Below are 18,484 nucleotides of genomic sequence, written 5' to 3' on the forward strand. Positions count from 1 at the left end.
ATTCGGACTATTTCACCATTAATGGGAATGAAACCTTTTATACAGTCCACGGAGGTTACCAACTATTATTTTCAGGTTTTATTTTTATCCGCTTATTATTTCCCAAAAAAATTAATGGATTAATCGTTTGTTCTATGAAATGTGTGAAAGCTGAACAATGGCGGTCACAATTTCCTTATTTGGACTCCTTCGTATTGCTTATGCTGTCCGAAACATTAGAAAACCCAAAGATAAGAGTGACATACAGAAAAGCAGCAAATTCTCAATGAAGAAGCTAAACATTTCAATCAATCAAATAATTTTTTGGGTGATCGGAAAATCAAGTCAACTGCTGTAGAGACAAGCAAAATGGATAAGATATGGAGAAGGCACACACACACACACACACATATATATATATAAATAAAATCATATGAAAAAGTGCAGACAAGAGAAATGAACTATGCTTCAACTATTTCAAAGCCAAAAGCACAAGTTGGGGATCAATTAATAAAGTTTGTTGATGCTTTAATTGTCTCATAGAGACTTCAGCTGCTCCTCAGGACGCCAAGGTGTTACCCAAAAACCAGGACACACGCGCACACACACACACACAAAACTAATCTGGCATCCCTCATCAAACACCAACCAAACAAATCATGACAATGAGCATTTTTAAATACCTTTTTTTGTCTTTAATGTATTTACAAGCTTTAATCTGCTCTGTGGGTCTGAAGTATTACAAGCATTTCACGTTTCAGCGACCCTGGCCATTTGTTTTTTAATGTTGCAATTTTTTGCTCGTTTTATTTCAATGTATCCGGTTTGTTCATCTGCATTTGTTTTCGACAGTTCTGGACTGACTTGCATCGCTTTCTCCAATGCATCCCCTCGGCCCCTCGCGAGGTGTATGTACATATCAACGTAGAGCTAGCCAAGGCTGAGGGAAACTTCCTGGTTATTAGGAGATAACCTTTGACCTCAAAACGTCATACACGGACAACGTTAATAGTTTCTGTGCATCCATTCCTTTTTTTTGTTTTTATCTCTCGCTTCCCCTTCATCCCAAAATAACTTTGTTTTACCCTGTTTTAAACCAAACAGCGTGGAATCCGGGGAGGCTATTTATTTCACAATTATTATTTTGTTATTATAATTAATTATATTGTTATTTCTGTTGTTGTTCTCATTTGTGAGCATCTGCAAATGTTAAATAACTTCCATATTTGCAGTCCTTAAAAAAATAATAAATTAAAGAGTCCGGAACCTATGTATCTTTTAAGTCTCTTCTTAAAAAGTAACAAAAACAAAAAGTAAGTTAAAATTTAAAACAAAAATATTTTCTATGTATAATACAGGTATTTAGTGCTTCCGCCGTTGGAATCCAAACTCAAAATGGCGGCATGTTTCAGGGAACCGTACCGCAGAAAAAAATTCCAGCCGTAAAACATGTCGTTGTGCCCACACACACACACACACATTTTGAATGTTTGTCTGTTTGTTCTGCCGTGAGGATGCAGTTCTACTACGTCACGTCGCGTCGCGTCCCCCCCCCCCCCCTCCCCCCTCGTCAATTGTCTTCCGACTCCTCCTCCGCCTCCCGCAGCCAGGTGAAGAAGGCCGTGACGGACTTGAGGGCCACGCCTTTGCCCTCCTGCTCGGCGGGGTCTTTGCTCGTCTCCCACTTGTAGAAAGCGTCCTCCGAGATCACGTCCTCGTCATAGAGACAGTCGAAGAACATCCGGAGAAGGTCTGGAAGAAAAAGGATGCACCCGTCATCGTTTGGGCTCCGACGGGGAGTCATAAAGTGAAATAACTTTTCTGCCTGCCACGTTCATCAGGATCATTTTTTGGGGGCGTGGCTTTGGCGGGAGGCACCGATGTGTTGTCGACTTTCTCGTTAGGCGTAGCGACTTTTGGAGCTAATGCTGTTCGCTACTTCCATTGGAAAAGAGTTGGCTAAGTTTGTAATTGTTTAAATTGAGTTTTCTCTTAACGACCCTGCTTTAATGTTACAGATTAGAATAATCTGAATATCGAGTTGAAAATTTACTGTAGAAACATTTGTATACTACCTTTTGAAATGGAACTTTTTAACCCGCCACTAAACGTACTCAGAAATACATCTTTATTTTTTTATTTGAGCATCTACAATTCCATGACAACTGGGGTGAACTTTATCTGAAGATCATGTGACATGATTGTCAGCTTCAGACCAGCTATTTTTCTACAACAATACCATTTAAAATGATTCAGTCTTCTCTGATACATCCCAGTTTCCCCCCCCACCTCCTCTTAATATAACTGAGACGCAGCACTTACTTGGAGGCTGATCGAGGGCGACGATCAGCGCCTGAAGTGCATAAAGTGCTTGCAGCTGTCGCTCCGTGTCTGAGTTAAGGTACTTGAGTAATACAGGCAATCTCCTCTGGATAATGGCCGTGTCCACTCGACAGTTGGTGTTATCATCTGTTTCGGTGAAAAGTGAGTGCACGGCGACGTTTAAAAAATCAGCGGTGGCATTTTAGCAGAAGAGATGAAGTTTGTCCTCCAGGTGGCGCAGTGCTTACCTTTCACTGCTGCCTTACACACAGCCGTCATCAAAGCCCTCAGGAAGGGAGACGAGCTCATCTGAGATTCATCGAGGGTTGCCTGGGAAATAAAGCAAAACACGCAGCTCGTCAATTTCACATGTGGGCCGTAATGCTACAAAAGCACAGGAAACAGTTGTAATAATATTATTTTTTAAAACGACCCTCTGAATTTAAGCCACTAGCTTGCAGGTGTGTTATGTCCCCGTCCCCCCCCCCCCCCCCCCTCTAAGAAATGAGTCACTCCTCACACCTCGACCCAGTCAAAGATCTGCTCGTCGCTGGCCATGTCCTCCAGGAGGAGTCTCTCCAGCTGCTGGCTCAGCTCTTCAGGAGACCAGATCCTTTTGGACAGAGCCGCCTCAGAACTGGAGCCGTCGGACACAACGAACTGGAGTTTCTGGTAGCGTCAAAGACGGGAGGAGACATGGACGATAGAGGAGGAAGATGATGAAATGGGGACAAAGGAAAGAGTTAGGAGGGGGTCGGAGAATAATGTGCATCAATCAAGAAAACCAACTGTTGATTTCCTACAATATAAATATTTCTAGATCTATGCGGAGGCCGTCATCACAAACCTGCTGAGAGATGAAAGCCTGGACGTCCTCTTCCTCTGGCAGGAAGTCGGTCCAGTTGAGGCCAGATTCCCTCCACAAAGAACCCACCGTCCTATGGCTCTGTGGAGACAAGAGGAGACGACGTCGCACCTCTCTTTCTCTAATATATGTATATATATATATATATATATCTCCATAAAAAGATTTTAACGAGCCAAATCCACCAAAATTGTCAACATTTCAAAAAAAGGAACCATAAAAGTACATTTTATGGTCGTTACTCTTGGCTTTTACATTTAAATCCATTTGACAAAAATGTCACCAACATTGATAGACATTTAAGTGAACATCATCTATTACCTGTGTACACATCTAACTACAAAGGAGCTATTGATTAAACTGGCTTTTTAACGAGCGGGTAATCCAATTACTCAATTGAACGTGTCGCTTACCATTTGTTTGCATAGTATGTGCAGTATTTCAGAGATTAAGATCCCAGCTCTTCCCACAGGAAGCAAAGGTTTGCTTAATTCACTGTGAACAAAACGGACGAACGGAGAAGTTTAATAAACACAATTTAAAACACTTCGGACAATTTCCCATGCAGCCACAAGGGCCCGTTGAAGTTCCCCCTCCATGCATCTCAAATGTGAGTAAACACTGAAATGAGAACAGGGAGGAGGAACATGAACTAGAGAAATGTTGCCCGAACAAACAAAAACAAGTGTGTAATTATGTTCATCCAGCAAACATTTGTAGTATGTTTTCTATGTGCGTGAGTCGTACCTAAAGAGCTCTCTCACAGAGAAGCCCCCTTCCTTCAGCACCGGGCTGAGCAGCTCGGCCAGGTACAGCCAGATGTGGGGAATGTCGATGGCCATGTCGTCCGCTTGTTCCAGCGTGTCCGTAATCCTGAGACGACAAAAAGACACAATGGTGTATTCAAGCGCCTAGAAAATATGGATTTAAACCCAAAGTAAATGTGTCATTACATCCATCGTGGAGCAGAACATGTACACGTCCTCTTCATCCATTTGAGCGTTACATTATTTAAAGTTTCCCTTTTGACTTTGGGATGAACCGACCGGAACGACAGCGAACCTTCGATACGTTTTATTTTAAGATTACAGACGACACTGAAGAACTAAATAAGGGGTTTTCATGTTCACGCAGTAATCACAGTACTTTTCAAAGTGTCGCTTTTGGAAAACCACCATCAAGCAGAAACTGTTTGACAAATTCTGATTCTTATTTTGTTATTACATAAAAGTTGATTTTGAAAGCTATTAGACAAAGTAATCTACATTTGATTGTTATTTACAAATGTACTTTGTTTGTTGCATGTAAATGCCTCTAGCGCTTCATGCATGACACTTTTAGCAAAACATTTAAAAAAAAAAAAAAAAAAGGTGTGACAAATCACATTTTTCTGAAGAAATATTACTTTCTTCATTCTTATTGTTCTGAGTTTGTACTCGTGGTTTAATGCACTTATTGTAAGTCTCTTTGGATAAAAGCGTCAGCTAAATGACATGTAATGTAAACAGGTGGCATTTGTCCATTCGAGTATTGTTGTCTCGAATGGACAAATGTATATTGTGTATGTTGTATATTTGTTGTCTCTTCCCTAATTTCTGCCCAAAGCAGAATTTAGGGAAGAGACAACAAATAGGTGGCAATGAAGTCCGGTGGGGCAATTGACTGGGAGTCATGGTGAGAAACCAAGTAAACGAACTATGAGCAATAATAATCTGGCTGGATCTGCAGAGAACACTGCAACAAACAAACCCCCAGAATCATTAGACGGGGGGGGGGGGGGGGGAAGAATGTGTCTGAATCAACATTCCAACTTTATGGGAACGCAGCAGTCACAATAACAACAATCAGACACGGTTGCTTGCTTGGTTTTTTTAAGGCCGAGTGCACCAATCAGCAGCTGAACTGACCCTTTGTAGAACTGAGGTTTGGGCAGGATGCCCTGCTGCACCAGCTGGAAGAGGAGCTGGCCCATGTGGTCCCGTGTGATCTGGCTGCGCTCCAGGGTCGACTCCACCCCGACGCGCACGAAGATGTGCAGCTGAGAGCTCAAGTCCAGCTCGTTCACGCACTGAACGGCCTCCTGCGGGGAACATTTTTTTTTTTAAAAGGGCACGCGATCAAGACCGAAGCTCGTGAGAGAAGAGGAACTGATACGCATCTGAATTCTGTGAGTTATTGTTGCGGCGCCGGTGGTTAAAAGTAGGACGATTGTTTAAAAACCCTTATAATTTAAGTGTACGCTATATTTAGAATAGTTTCGCTGCAGGTTAAACGCGGGCTACGGATAAGAATCCCAAACAACCCCACCTCAAAATATCTGAACTATCCCGTTAATCTATATATTCAAAACACAGATTTATTTTCCTGCATCTACGGTTGATCTTCTTATGGATCTCAGCACCTTGTAGTCGTTTATGTGCAGGAACTCGTCGATGATGGACTTGGACTTCCTCTCCGCCTCCTCCTCAGACATTGGAGGTCTTTCGGGGTTCTGGACTACTGGCTCAGGTTTCACTGTCGACGATAAAAACAACAGTGTCGGGTTTGTTTGTCGTCTACTCTGACTTCGTCACATGAACACCAACTAATCTCACTTTCAATACATACAATAAATCAAACATTTTAAGCAAAGTATACTTTCAAAAAAAAGGTAAAAATAGAAGGGCGTTAACCCACAAAGATCATGTGGCCCTATATGTAAATGTCATTGCATATTATTTGAATGTACGTCCAGTGTTGGAGCTGCGTGTCTCACCAGGTTCCCTGGTGACACACTCCGGTTTGTCCTCCGTGACGCTCTCCCTCCGGGGCTCGGCTCCCTCTCGCTCCCGGTCTCTCTGCGGCTCCTCGGGGGTTTGATTCTCCAGCAGCTCCTTCGAACTGCCTCCCCTGGTGAACGGTGCGGGCCGTGAGGACGTGGGGGCGGCGGACCGCTCGCCGTCGCTGCGTTCTCTCGCCGCACTGCTACGACTGACGGGAGGAAAAAAACAAAACAACAAACAAAAATAAAAACTCAAGTCAAATCAGAATGTTTGAAGATGAGAGCTCAACTACAAAGAAGCACTCGACGGTGTTCGTTACCTTCCCAGAGTTCTCCTGGAGTCAAAGTCGGGGTTCTGTGGAGGAGTGGTGGAGGGCTGAGGAGACGGCGTCGACTGCAGCGCAGAGTAACGATTGAGGCCGGCTGTCCGCGATAGTTCTGTTATGGAGAAAGGTTAGAGGAGATATTAATGAGGAACAAGGACGCAATGATCATAAACAGAGGCGCTTTGCTGCAACTTCCGTAGCTATTCCAACAGTGGAACAGCTTTCAACATCTCTGTCGTACGACACGTCGTACTTCTTTAAAAAGGCCCCACTGGCACCTCAACCGTGGGACATTGAGCGGCTACAATCTCACCAGAGTTCGGGCAGGTCACAAAGACGATGCAGTGTGTCAATGTTAGGAAATCCAATCAAGTTGGGGACTCTAAATGACTCATTACCATTGTTTTGAAGAAGTTTACGATTGTTACATTAAGTCAAATCTGAACGGAGGCAGAAGAGAGAGAGGGCGTTCAGTGTTTTGCTACTTTGAGCTGGCCTCTTAAAACACAAGATCAGATGAGCTTCGCTTCGTGTAATAAAACACAATCTTTCTCTGTCATTTTCAGGTCTGAACGATATCTTCAACTCCCGTTAATGAAGTGTTCCGTCCACTGGTCTCGGATCAGTCATTGCATGTTTTCTTACCCGAGTCACTGGCCTTGGCTCCTCCGCTGCTGCCCTTCACCCACGTGACCTGAGCCCGGGGGCCCAGCTGGATCTTCTCATCCATCTGAGGCTGCAGAAAGAGAATCACTTAAGAACAGGCTGCACGCACACGTGGAATAAAAAACCCACAGCGAAACCGGCAAAAAAAAAAACAACGTTTGAGACAAGATAAATTAACCAGACTTAAACCCGCAGATGCATTTTGATTGTGCCTTTAGAAATTATATCTGCGAAGATGGGAATACCCTCGCGTCATCCGACGTAACAATCTGCTGACCAAGCCCTCCGCGATATGCAGATTACTTGCTTACAAATCGTGCTTACTTTTTATCTACTAAATTCTTCGGTTTATTTGTCTTCAGAGTCTGATGAACGCACTGGTTAAAGTCTTTGATTCAAGGTACAAGTAGCCCAATGAATGCAGTGTTTACCATGTAGTGTATGACATGCAGCCAACACCAAGAACATGGCAAGTTTCCTCCAGCAGGGGGAACTTGTTTTCTCTGTGCAAGGCAGTACCTCGTGGGTCCAACAGGGGGACCGAGTACTACTGAACCAGATGAAAGTGGAGCCAGTGAATGAAGTACACTTTAAGAAACACAGGATTTCTCTTGAACTGAGAGACACACTCAGCGATTTATCCCAATTACAGTGAAGACCTGACAATATTCAACCGAGACAAAGCAGGCTGTCTATTCATAACGGAATATAAGAGACGGGAAAATACAAACTGCTGGAACGGAAAAGGGCTGAATGGATTCTGCTTTTTTTTTTTTAATAGGCTCTTCCATCATCGCGGTTGTTGTCTTCCAGCTTCACTCAACGTAACATTTCATTTTCAATTAATGAAAGAGACGTGCGACTCCCGTCATGCGGCACACGAGACAAGACGGCCGAGGAATTGCTGCTTTTTTCCCCCTTCACAATCAAATATATATTTTAATATTAAAATTTTTGAATAGTCGTTAAAAGCCCTGGTGTGGATACTTGATCGGTGTCTAATCAACGGCCATTGGGATTTACCAAGTGAAAAGGAGTCTAAAGGGAGGTGTGTTGAGCCCTGCGCCGTATGCTCTTCCCATTTCTCAATTATTTGATGCCTCCGTGTCTCAATTCCTAAAATGCACCTTAAAGAGACAGGAGGCCGGCCGGAGGACGCGCACAAGTGTATACTCCACCGAGAAGAGAGGGCGAGGGAAGGAATCGAGGGAAGGAATCGAGGATGCGCAAACTGTGACACGAGTAGAGTTCGTTTGTCACCTTGGAGATCTTTGGGATCTTGGTGGGGTCGATGGTCCTGCTGCTCTTTGTCATGGGCACAGTGTTCCAGGTCTCTTCTCTCGGCGCGCGCTGTTCCCTCTGCTCTCGCTGATCTCTTTGATCTCTGGGATCTACGAGGCCAACGAGACAAAAAACACACCCACACACACACACACACACACACACACACACACACAGACACACACGTCACAAAAGGCAGTTTAAAAATGAATTCAGTGGACATCTAAATGGTATTTTCATTGATTTGAATGGACAGTGGAAGCTGACAAAGTGACATTTTTGGCCGTTTTATGCTATACGTGATGAAAAGTTATAGGTCAGCTGACAGATGGGAGGGACCGGGGGGCTTCCTGTCTCTGCAGGCCATAGGGACAATCCCTCGGTATGCTCGCAGGCTTCCTGAGTCACCGTCGCTGTGCCGCCTCTAAGCCTTAAAGAGGATTTAGACTGCGGGTCTGACCTGGCCGTCTCTTGCTGTCCTTGGAGAGCAGTTGCTGCTGCACTTTTCTCTGCTCCTCCTGCTCTTCAATCTTTGCCTCCTTGTGGATCTGCTCGATGGTCTTCGGGCCCTGGTCGGCTCTCCTGGACACCCAGTTGTGCTGGAGGAATAACGAGAATCACAAAATGACCTCAGAAGTGAATCGCGTCAGCTCCACCTGACCCGAGCCGTTTCAAATGAAAGCTAATTGTAAATATTCGGCGTATCGGAGGGTTTTTCTTATCAAAGCAGATGCATCACTTCAGATATAAGAAGTTTTCTAGGCGCAGAGGAATATTCAAAAGACTGTCACTTATGATCATTGACTAACTCGGCACAGCCGGGCTCAAATCTGTGTTTCCAGCATTTTGCAGGAGGCAGAGACATTATTTTCAAACAGCTCGTGTTCGGCAAGAGAATCACAGTGCAGACGTCTCTATTGGGAATATATATATAAAATTACTTCATACTGCCTTGCCCTGTGTTGTCATCTTTTTTGCAGAGAAAGATATTGATTAAAATAGGGAATTGTCTTGTTTTGTTCTTTTGATTCTTGTCATATTGAACGGCCCTAATCTGACACCTACATAGAGTATATATGGATTAATCCACACGATGTCTGATGATTCCTGTTTTACAGCCACTGGCGAAACGATAGTAAACACAGAACTGGGTGCATCATGTTGACGGTTTACTTTACTTTCCACGTTTCAAAGAACACTGTCAAGTTGATGGAAATTGAAAATGACAACCAGACACACACACACACTCACCAATCTGAGGTCCATAATGTCTTGCAACATGAAGCGTATCCGAGATGACGTCTTCCTTTCCTTGACAATTTTCTCCATCTGATTGAAATACTGATCCATCCGAGGCTGAGGAAGGACAGAGAGAACGAGGAGGTTCATTTGAGACATGAAGGTTGTATTCTCAGTTTCTCCATTGAACCTAATAGGTTTCAGGGATTTCCGCATTACTTCACTAGACTGACTGATTGGTCAGTTTGCTACTCGGAGCAGAGGCCGTCCGGACCGCCCGAGATTAAATTGGAATAATTTGGGAGATGGTAAAACTGTAATAGCCCAGAAACAATTCACTGTAATGGTACGACACTAAAATGGCAATGTTCAGGAAATTAGCACATTAACAAAAAAACAGGATGAAACTCATCTGAAGGACAAGATGCATTATTAACTTATCTATAAAAAAAATGGGCCTTTATGTTGGTAAACAGTGTGAAAACCTTTCAGAAAGTGAAACGAAGCAGAATTAAAGTCGCTGATGCCGAGTTCGCATCCGTCTCCCTGCTGGTCAGAGAGCTTTCCTTCTGCATTGTGACTGGTAGATGATGAGGATCAAACCTCACATCCCAGTGCAGCAGAGAGAGAGAGAGAGAGAGAGAGCAAAAAGATCCTCCGGTCTAGTGTCTCTCTAAACATCTGAGGACTCTCGCTGTGTCACTGGATGTCACTGATGTCAACAGGAGTCAGTCAGACAGAACAAAGCAGAGCGTCCTCACAACTTTGCATGAAAACTGAAGAAAGCCCGGCTGGTGCGGGACCAAATCCCACAACTCTCTTGTTCATGGTTCCCTGAGCTCCCGTAGTTCACAGTAAACAGGCAAAGAGTTCTCTTCCGAAAAGGTAAAATACCAACATGGCAGCTTGGCTTGTTGTCGAGGGAACCAGGGCGACGCTAACTTCCCAGGATGGCCGACAAAAAGACGTCATCCCTGCAGCACTCTATACAGAGGACAGTTTACCCGTTTCCTGTCTTTATGCTAAGCTAAGCGATGTAGAATCCTCCTCAAGCTCTCTGAATAAATAAACTTTTCTTCCTCTTCGCCTCACCTTGGCCTTCTCGAAGTCCAGGTCCTTGCCGATGGTGGTGAGCAGCCTGCACAGGCACTCCAAAGACTCCTCGTCGTGGTTCTTCAGCAGCTTGACGACACAGTCGTGCATGATGGCCTCCGTCAGCATCTTGAGCTTGAAGAGCTCGCCGATGAAGCGGATGTTGCCGATGGAGCGCCGCCGCGCCTTGTCCTTGGCCTCCCTCAGCTCCGTCTGAAGCCGCTCGCGCTCCGTCGTCTGAGGGGGATCAAATGGGGGAAAAATTTTAAATTCACAAGACTTTTGGAGTTTCATTTTCTCCCCAGACATCCAGCGTCCCCCTCTTAAGTAATTCGTAGAGCAACAAACCGATGCAGCAGAGTCCAGCTCTTTCTGCTTCCTCTCAAACACCACGTCGTCCACCTTGTCTTTCTCGAACTCCTTCTGGCAGCGGTTTAGCAGCAGCTTGCGGAAGTTCACTGTGGTGTTGGGTTTGTCCGTCATGGTCACCTTGAGCTGCACAGGAACAGTGGACATAGATATAAGAACATCCAGCACACCCCTTTACATTTCCATGTGTGGACTATTACCGTAAGTATGCATGCTAAATGTATGCTTAGGGTTACAAACTGATTGCTATAATCTTTTCTTTAAAAAAAAAAAAAAAGATTTCCCTCACATTGTTAAGAATTCCTTATTGCATAAATGCATATTAAACTAATATTGACCCATTTTAAAGTAATAATTAAGAGGTGACATATTTCCTATTTTACGACCAACAAATTCAATCCAAATGGAAGGCGGCCATCTTTTCACCTCCCTCCATTATAGATTGCGGGTGTAACAGATCTCGCGATTTCATCACAAAATGATGCTGTTCACACTAAATCATCCCGTCGCATTGAACAGTGTTGTATTGCACAGCATCGTGTTGCAAGTGATGAATCTAAACCCATCGATCCGTTTGTGGCTGAAGCATTCAGTCGGAGCTGTTGACTGCACATTGGATTAGTTTCATTTAAGATGCAAGTAGAGGAAAACCGCACCGTCTGTGGATTTCAGGAAAGTTTAAAAGAGCCGCTAACGAAACGTTAAACTTTTCTCTATCAAACTTTCCACAGTCCAGGTAAGATTATTCGTTCACTTCGCGCTTCTCTGCCCTAAAGTCGGCAAACCAGGACCCGCTTACCGTGGCGAGGCAGCGGCACATGTTCCCATAGGCCACGGAGAAGCTGGGCTCGTCGATGGCCTTCTCAAAGACCAGGTCGATGACCCCTTTGAGCCTCTCTTCGGTGTCGATGGTCAGGTCCGTCACCTGCTTCATCAACTGGTTGAACTTCTGAGGCGTCAGCTTATTCAGGATGCTGCGCACCTTCTTGAAGAGCTCCTGGGGGGGGGGGGGGGGGGAGGGGGGGGGGGGGAGGGGGGGGGGGGGGGGGGGGGGGGGGGGGGGGGGGGGGGGGGGGGGGGGGGGGGGGGGGGGGGCGGGGGTGGGGGGGGGGTGGGGGGGGTGGTGGGGGGGGGGGGGGGGGGGGGGGGGGGGGGGGGTGGGGGGGGGGGGGGGTGGGGGGGGGGGGGGGGGGGGGAGGGAGGAATCAGTCGAGCATTTTAATTTGAAGATCATCTCACATCGTTAAAAACTAGTTAATGGGGCGCTGTTATTGTTGTTTTTGACAACGATACAATTCGATTAAAATGTGTATTTTCCAACCGAAGTAGATAAAAAGCATCTACTGAGAAATAACAACTAAACTCTCATTTTGCTTTCCAATTTTTACAGAAGTTAGACCAGGCCATTGATTGGGCAATTTTCAAAACAATCCTCAAGCTCTTCACTCAAGTGTGGTAGCCTCCTCTTTTCTGTGCTTTTGTGTGTATGTATGTATATATATATATATATATATATATATATATATATATATATATATATATATGTGGCCCTACCTGAGTGTCTTGCACCACAGGATCCTCTACAAGGACCTCCGGCCTCTTCATGCCAGGTTTCCAGGCATTCTCCGATTTCTTCAGCTGAATTTCATTCACTGACACGTTCATGATGATCTTCCTGGGTGGGGGCCGCCGAGCCCCAATGTTGATGACCTGTGAATGCTGCGAAAAAAGAACACGACGGGTCAACGGTGCCCGACGCTAGAACGGCAGTCGCGAGAACGAGAAGGTTGCCGACAGTTCCCCGACGTCTTATGAGACAACACGTCTCTGCCACATTAGGGGCCTCTGACCATACAGTCGTTTTCTGGCAGAAGAGCACACACACACACACAGACACGAACATTAATGTTTCTATGTCAACAATAACTTATATCGACAGCATGTCGCCACTCTGCCCGCCGTTGTATGGTAGAATAGCATCGGCCCTTTTGTACTTAACCATCTATTTCGGCTGCTATTAATTCGTTTGACTTTTATTTTTTTTCATCCTAGCACGGAGGAAGATCGGTCATCTTTGTACATTAAGATAATGCACAGAAAATATTTTAAAAAACGTTTCATTGACACAGGCCCGGCTCTCCTCATTACCAATGCGACGCATATGAAATCTGCACTGACGCTGCAACGCCGAGAAGAACCGATGCACCCTCGTGTGTCGGTGCGTTTGAGTCGGTTTATTCAAAAAATCAGACAGAGCTTAACGCCGACAATGGTAAAAGAAAAACGTGTTTGGAGCTTTCCCCGTGTTCAATCAGCCACTCGATACTTATGGACTTCGACTGAAACCAACTGGAACTAAGTACCTCAAATCGTATCCCCATTATCCTCAGACCATTAAGCAAAAGTTTGAAAGATGCGTCGTCCCCCACCACTTAATTGTCAATTTGTCCTCCTATTTAAGCCATTTTAAGAAGAAACAGAAAGCAGGAATTAGGTGGATTGTGTGTGAGTTTATGAATAATTGTGTGTGTGTGTGTGCACCAAGACTCACTGCAGAGCCTCGTCCGCCGGTCATCTGCCTGCCAAAATCTGCGAAGGCAGGTGTGAAATCAGGTCCTCTGGAAATCACCCTGGATTCCACCACTCGAGGTGGCGCCTTGTTTTGGTTAATCTGCACAACACACAACAGACACAAATCCATCATCACATACACACACACACACACACACACACACACACACGAAGAAGATATGAACAGCAGGGGGAGCAGTGATCCCCATAATAACAGTGGCAACAGGGTAAAAAGGAGTCCGGTGCATTTCTGTGCATTTCTAACCCGGTGGTTCCTTAAAGGTGACCCGTTGTAGACGAGTCATACGACATTAACAGCTCCTAAGTGTGTGTATTTTCACTGTACTGGTGATCAATTCCATTTAGAGAGAAAAGTCAAGACCAGATGTGGAGGGGAAGGAAAGAAAAAAGGAGGGGGTGGGTGTATAGAGAGAGAGAGAGAGAGAGAGAGAGAGAGAGAGAGAGAGAGAGAGAGAGAGATAGTTGCGGGGGAGGAGAGAAGAACAAATCCAGCTCTTTGTCTTTCAGCTGTCCTTGACTTCCTCTCGACTCGCTCCCACTGAGATTTCACTTTCTCCCTCAGAGAAAAGGAGACTTTGGGATTGTTCGTCGCCGGTTTGGTTGTTCTTTTTTTTTTTTTTCCGGAGAGAGGTGGGGGAGGGGCATGTGCTCTTAACACTGCCAAGTGTGACATAATAGCAAAAATGATTTTAATCACAAACAGCATTTCAGCGGGCCATATGCTCCACCCATACGCATGTGTGGATGGGAGGAATGAAGCAAACCGTGTGCTGCATCTTTGATCCGGTCGTACAGACAATGCCCTGTTGCTCTGAGCTAATGATGAAGAACCCCGTTTCATGAAGTTGATTCAAAACTAGGGCTTCAACTAATGGCTGCTTTCATTATTGATTAACATCGTGTATCTTTTAATAGCGTAGTTTTTTTTTTTTTTTTTTTTAAATCGCAGAAAATTCTGGAATTAATTTCACAGAGCCCGAGGTGAGATTTGGAAATTGCTCGTTATGTCCAACTAAGAGTCTAAAACCCAGACACTGAATTTACAACGGCATAAACAGGAGCAGCGTTTTTTTTTACATTTGACATCTGAGACGTCGAAACCGGAGAATGTTTGTTGCATAACCGACTCATTTCAGCTATATTCGAAACCAAACCTTGTTCTATTTAGAAAGTGCAATACACACCGTCATTGTGACTGATGGACAAAAGGCAACTTTACGCTCACTTTCCATGTTTAAAGCTGCATTTAGAGAAGGCGATAGACTGCACAGATCACTTTGAAAACCAACCCGCACGTGGCACTGGGGAGGTTTAAGGACAACTGGGGTCTGAGGACTCCTGCAGGGCTATCTGCAACAGCTGGCCAACTCACCTTGTCCAGCACCACGTCACTGATGGGCGGGAGACCCTCAGGCTTCAGTATGCAGGCGGGGATGAACTGGAAGCCCAACAGGAAGTCCCTGTTGTACTGGCGCTTCCCACTGTGATTGGTCAGGTCTGGATCGGCAAGCAGGGTTTGAGAGAAGTGCAAATATATATATAAATAATTGAAGCAAAAGCAACACTGAGAAAAGCCAAGTTATGACAAAAAACTTGAATGTCAACACACAGAAAGTAATTGATTGAACTGTCAAACGGGGCTCTTCTAACCTTCCATGTCCTGCGGGGCCCCCGTGGAGTTCTCCTTCTCTCCAGGGGTGACTCCACTGTCGCTGCTCTCCGTCTCGGAGGTGTGACCCGCCCCGTTCCTCATGGGCTCCATCTCGGCCTCGCCGTTCTCCTCCGGGACGGCGGCGGGCTTTTTTTCGTCCACCTCGGGGCTGCCGGCAGGAGCCGGAGCCGGATCAGGGGTGGAGGCGAGGACTGATGATAGGGGCACCGGGCTGCTGCTCACAGGAGCCGACTGCAGGTCCTGGTCTCCAGCAGGCTGCTCGACTGGCCGGGGCTCGTCCTGTAAATGTAGTCAAGTTAAGCAATAAATCCCTCAGTATTAACTTTATTAACAGAGGAAGCTAATTACTCCTGCTTGCACGGCTGTGCCAGCTGTGCCTACATTAACCAGGATGCATTGGGAGCGAGCTACAGCCGTCTGGACCGTTTCCGTTGGCCATATCCTCTCACACAAACTAAGATTTCACTGAGCAGTTTGTTGATTCAATCTAAAACAGGTGGTCTCGTCATATTTAGAGACAAGCAGCATGGCATTTCTCCGCATAAACGCCCTCGTTAATTGTTAGAGAGCAGTAAGGAGGTAATCCGCAGGCAAGGGTTTAAATGCAGGAGGGGATAACGAGGGAAACGGAGTGACGGGAAGGGGACTCCGGGATGAATGAGAGACAAATGGGTCACGAACAAACAAAAGACGAAGGAGGAGGAAACACCGGAGCACAATAGGCTGGTTGCTGTAGGGCTACGCCTATGCTGGTATGATTTCCTCCTTTTCACCTCGTGTCACTTATTTGAAATAGTATCTGTACGCGAACCCCATTCTTCTTTTCAATTGTTGAATTCATATTCTGTGTTACATGCTTCATGCGCTATCCTGGTCGTGACACGCCTGGAAGTGATTTTCAATCTCAACGAGACTTTATTTGTCTCGCAAAAAATAAATAGCACTGAATTTGGTCAGTGAGGTGATATTAATAGTCCAGTGTCAAGCCAGTTTTACTGTGCAGCCAAATATTATCCAATATAACATTAAATTGCGAGGCACACTCAGTTGAACTGAACTTTATTTATGCTTCGAGATATTTTAATGTGGGTGGATAATTGTTTATTTTCTTCTGCATCGCTCATCGTACTTCGTTCAGTGAAACCTCAAAAGAAGCCATTTAAAAAAGTCTTTTGACACCGGTTCGGTCCTCCCACAGAGACAAGCCCAGAACCAAAACAATAAAAGAGAGGAAATGAGAGCGGTGGAAAAGGAGTTGATTTCATATACAGTGGGGCTGGGTAAGCAATGAAGATGATGGATAACTCGTCGCTCTTGAACGATAACAACACTCCAAAGTCATTTTATGTCCTCTTCCCCCACCACACACACACACACACACACACACACACACACACACGGGAACATTTTCCACTTCAACTTGCCTTTCCTCTTCCCCTCAGTATTTTATTTTATTCCATGTTAAAAAGTCCCAATTGAGGTAACAACCCTTGAAAAGGTGACAAAATATCACAAATGTATTGGGAAAATAGGTTTCACAGGATATTTGTCAACATTCAAACCTAAAAGTATCCATACTTGAAGATCATTTAAACTGAACTTATGAATAAGGCCTTTTTCTTACCTCATCTTCCTTTTGAGGTGCCTCTTCAACAGAGAGCCCTTCATTTGGTTTCCTCCAGCTCTTTGGTATCGCAGAAGCAGTCTGATTAACTGCAGGGAAATACAGAAGCATAAAACATGCCATGAAACAACACAACCACGATGGATGTGCCAGAGAAACATCGTTTGGTCTGTACAAGAAAATCTGTTGGTCCACATTTAAATCTGGGTAAAAACAGTCCAGATGGGAAAAAAATAGTTTGAACCTAAGATGGATAGCAGATGGGTATAGTTGTCAACAGCGTGAAAGCCAGAAAATGACATGCTTTAGAGTTACTTTTACTTTGCGTCTAGATATTACTAATAAGATAAACGTCATCCATCTCTGACCAAACTAACAAACAATTATTGAACAGAACGAGAGGGATTAATGGAGAACGGTGTGAACCGTTCTTTAGTTCTGAATGTAGTTTCTTGGCAAATAAGATTAATTATTTCCAGGTTTTTAAACCACAACTCTGACCATGCCGATAGTTTATTAAGTTTAGTTTTAGTGTGACAGCAGAGTGTTGGATGAGACATTATCTGCAATGTGTGCTACATGGCCGTTCATAAAAAAAAATCCTCTCGTGAATGATAAGAGACACTTCATTTTACTCTGTTGGCATAATACCAAGAAAGTAGTAGACTGGAAAAAAAAAAAACAAGCCAAAAGAGTAATCACTCCTTTGTTGCATTTAAAACACTTGGGCTACGGGAACAAATTATCTAGGCTGCAATACGTTTTACAGTAAGTAGTTGGATTGTATCGGATAACTCACCTGTAGTGGGACTCTTCCTGGTGAGTGCTTGGTGCTGGGACTCTGTTCTGCTGTCAGTATTGCCTCCGTGTGCCTCGATGTCTTTAGTGTCTAAGGACTTGCTCGGCTCTTCGGCCTCTGTCGTGGCCTGCACCAGAGGCGGAAGGCCGAGGGGGAGCGTAACTGGCGAAGCCGGGGCGGGGCTCGAGGTCACGGTGACTGGCACCACGGCCACAGGTGTCAGAGTGGCGAGCGCAGCAGCAGCAGCAGCAGCAGCAACAACAACAGCAGCAACGGGCAACTCTGGCCTCGTGTCAGAGGGCGAGGTTTCAGAGGGCGCTGCCTCTCTGTAAGCAGGAGCGGAGGCCTGGGGCTGGAGTGCAGCTGGAGACGGAAGAGAAGGCTCACGAGCCGGGGCGTCCAGCTCGGTCCCGGAGTCGGCGAGACCGTTCAAAGCCTTGGGAGCCGGTGCCGGAGAGGCAGCCGGAGTACGCGTCGGAGCGTCGGAGAGAGGCTCGTCTGTGTTGGGAGTCTGAGGTGGTGGCGCCACAGAGGGCTTGTGCTCCCCGACTGCGGAGGAGGGGGAAGAGGCTGCGGCAGTGGACTCCTTGGCTGAGGGACGTTCACTGGTGTTGGCCGCTGATAAAGGGAGAGCGGCGGGGGCGGTCACTGGAGCAGGGATATGAAGCTCTGGTTCAACAGTAGAAGAGAGCTCCGTGATCGGAGCTTTGGCCTCAAGTCTCTCTACAGGGGCTTCGGGCTGCACAGGCCCAGGTGAGGAAGACTTCTGGACAACTGGCTCCAGTTTTGGCGGATCATCTGGAAGAGGAGGAGTCCAGATAAACACACGATCCCAACCCGTCAAAGGGTAATATTTGCGTCATATAGCTGTAACTAAATAGTGTGATTAAAAATGAT

The 18,484-nt window shown here is 45.6% G+C and overlaps 1 protein-coding gene across 3 annotated transcripts in view; it reads right to left on the bottom strand.

Moving 5' to 3' along the window:
- Window positions 1–541: 541 nt before the first annotated feature.
- Window positions 542–18,484, bottom strand: part of eif4g3a (eukaryotic translation initiation factor 4 gamma, 3a) — a 40,819-nt gene continuing 22,876 nt past the window's right edge. For all 3 annotated transcript variants that reach the window (XM_034532827.1, XM_034532826.1, XM_034532825.1), the window contains 24 exons: window positions 17,588–18,385; window positions 16,789–16,877; window positions 15,143–15,443; window positions 14,865–14,989; window positions 13,452–13,571; window positions 12,455–12,619; window positions 11,700–11,897; window positions 10,880–11,026; window positions 10,532–10,768; window positions 9,452–9,556; window positions 8,661–8,799; window positions 8,180–8,310; window positions 6,899–6,989; window positions 6,248–6,365; window positions 5,922–6,136; window positions 5,568–5,680; window positions 5,074–5,246; window positions 3,914–4,039; window positions 3,580–3,661; window positions 3,149–3,247; window positions 2,824–2,970; window positions 2,550–2,631; window positions 2,302–2,448; window positions 542–1,731 (listed from right to left, as the gene is read on the bottom strand). In XM_034532827.1, the coding sequence (XP_034388718.1) occupies window positions 1,550–1,731; window positions 2,302–2,448; window positions 2,550–2,631; window positions 2,824–2,970; window positions 3,149–3,247; window positions 3,580–3,661; window positions 3,914–4,039; window positions 5,074–5,246; window positions 5,568–5,680; window positions 5,922–6,136; window positions 6,248–6,365; window positions 6,899–6,989; window positions 8,180–8,310; window positions 8,661–8,799; window positions 9,452–9,556; window positions 10,532–10,768; window positions 10,880–11,026; window positions 11,700–11,897; window positions 12,455–12,619; window positions 13,452–13,571; window positions 14,865–14,989; window positions 15,143–15,443; window positions 16,789–16,877; window positions 17,588–18,385 (4,130 nt within the window). In that variant the 3' untranslated portion in view covers window positions 542–1,549. The remainder of the gene's footprint in view (window positions 1,732–2,301; window positions 2,449–2,549; window positions 2,632–2,823; window positions 2,971–3,148; window positions 3,248–3,579; window positions 3,662–3,913; window positions 4,040–5,073; window positions 5,247–5,567; window positions 5,681–5,921; window positions 6,137–6,247; window positions 6,366–6,898; window positions 6,990–8,179; window positions 8,311–8,660; window positions 8,800–9,451; window positions 9,557–10,531; window positions 10,769–10,879; window positions 11,027–11,699; window positions 11,898–12,454; window positions 12,620–13,451; window positions 13,572–14,864; window positions 14,990–15,142; window positions 15,444–16,788; window positions 16,878–17,587; window positions 18,386–18,484) is intronic.

Source organism: Cyclopterus lumpus, chromosome 5, assembly GCF_009769545.1.
Source record: "Cyclopterus lumpus isolate fCycLum1 chromosome 5, fCycLum1.pri, whole genome shotgun sequence".
NCBI classification, from domain to species: Eukaryota; Metazoa; Chordata; class Actinopteri; order Perciformes; family Cyclopteridae; genus Cyclopterus; species Cyclopterus lumpus.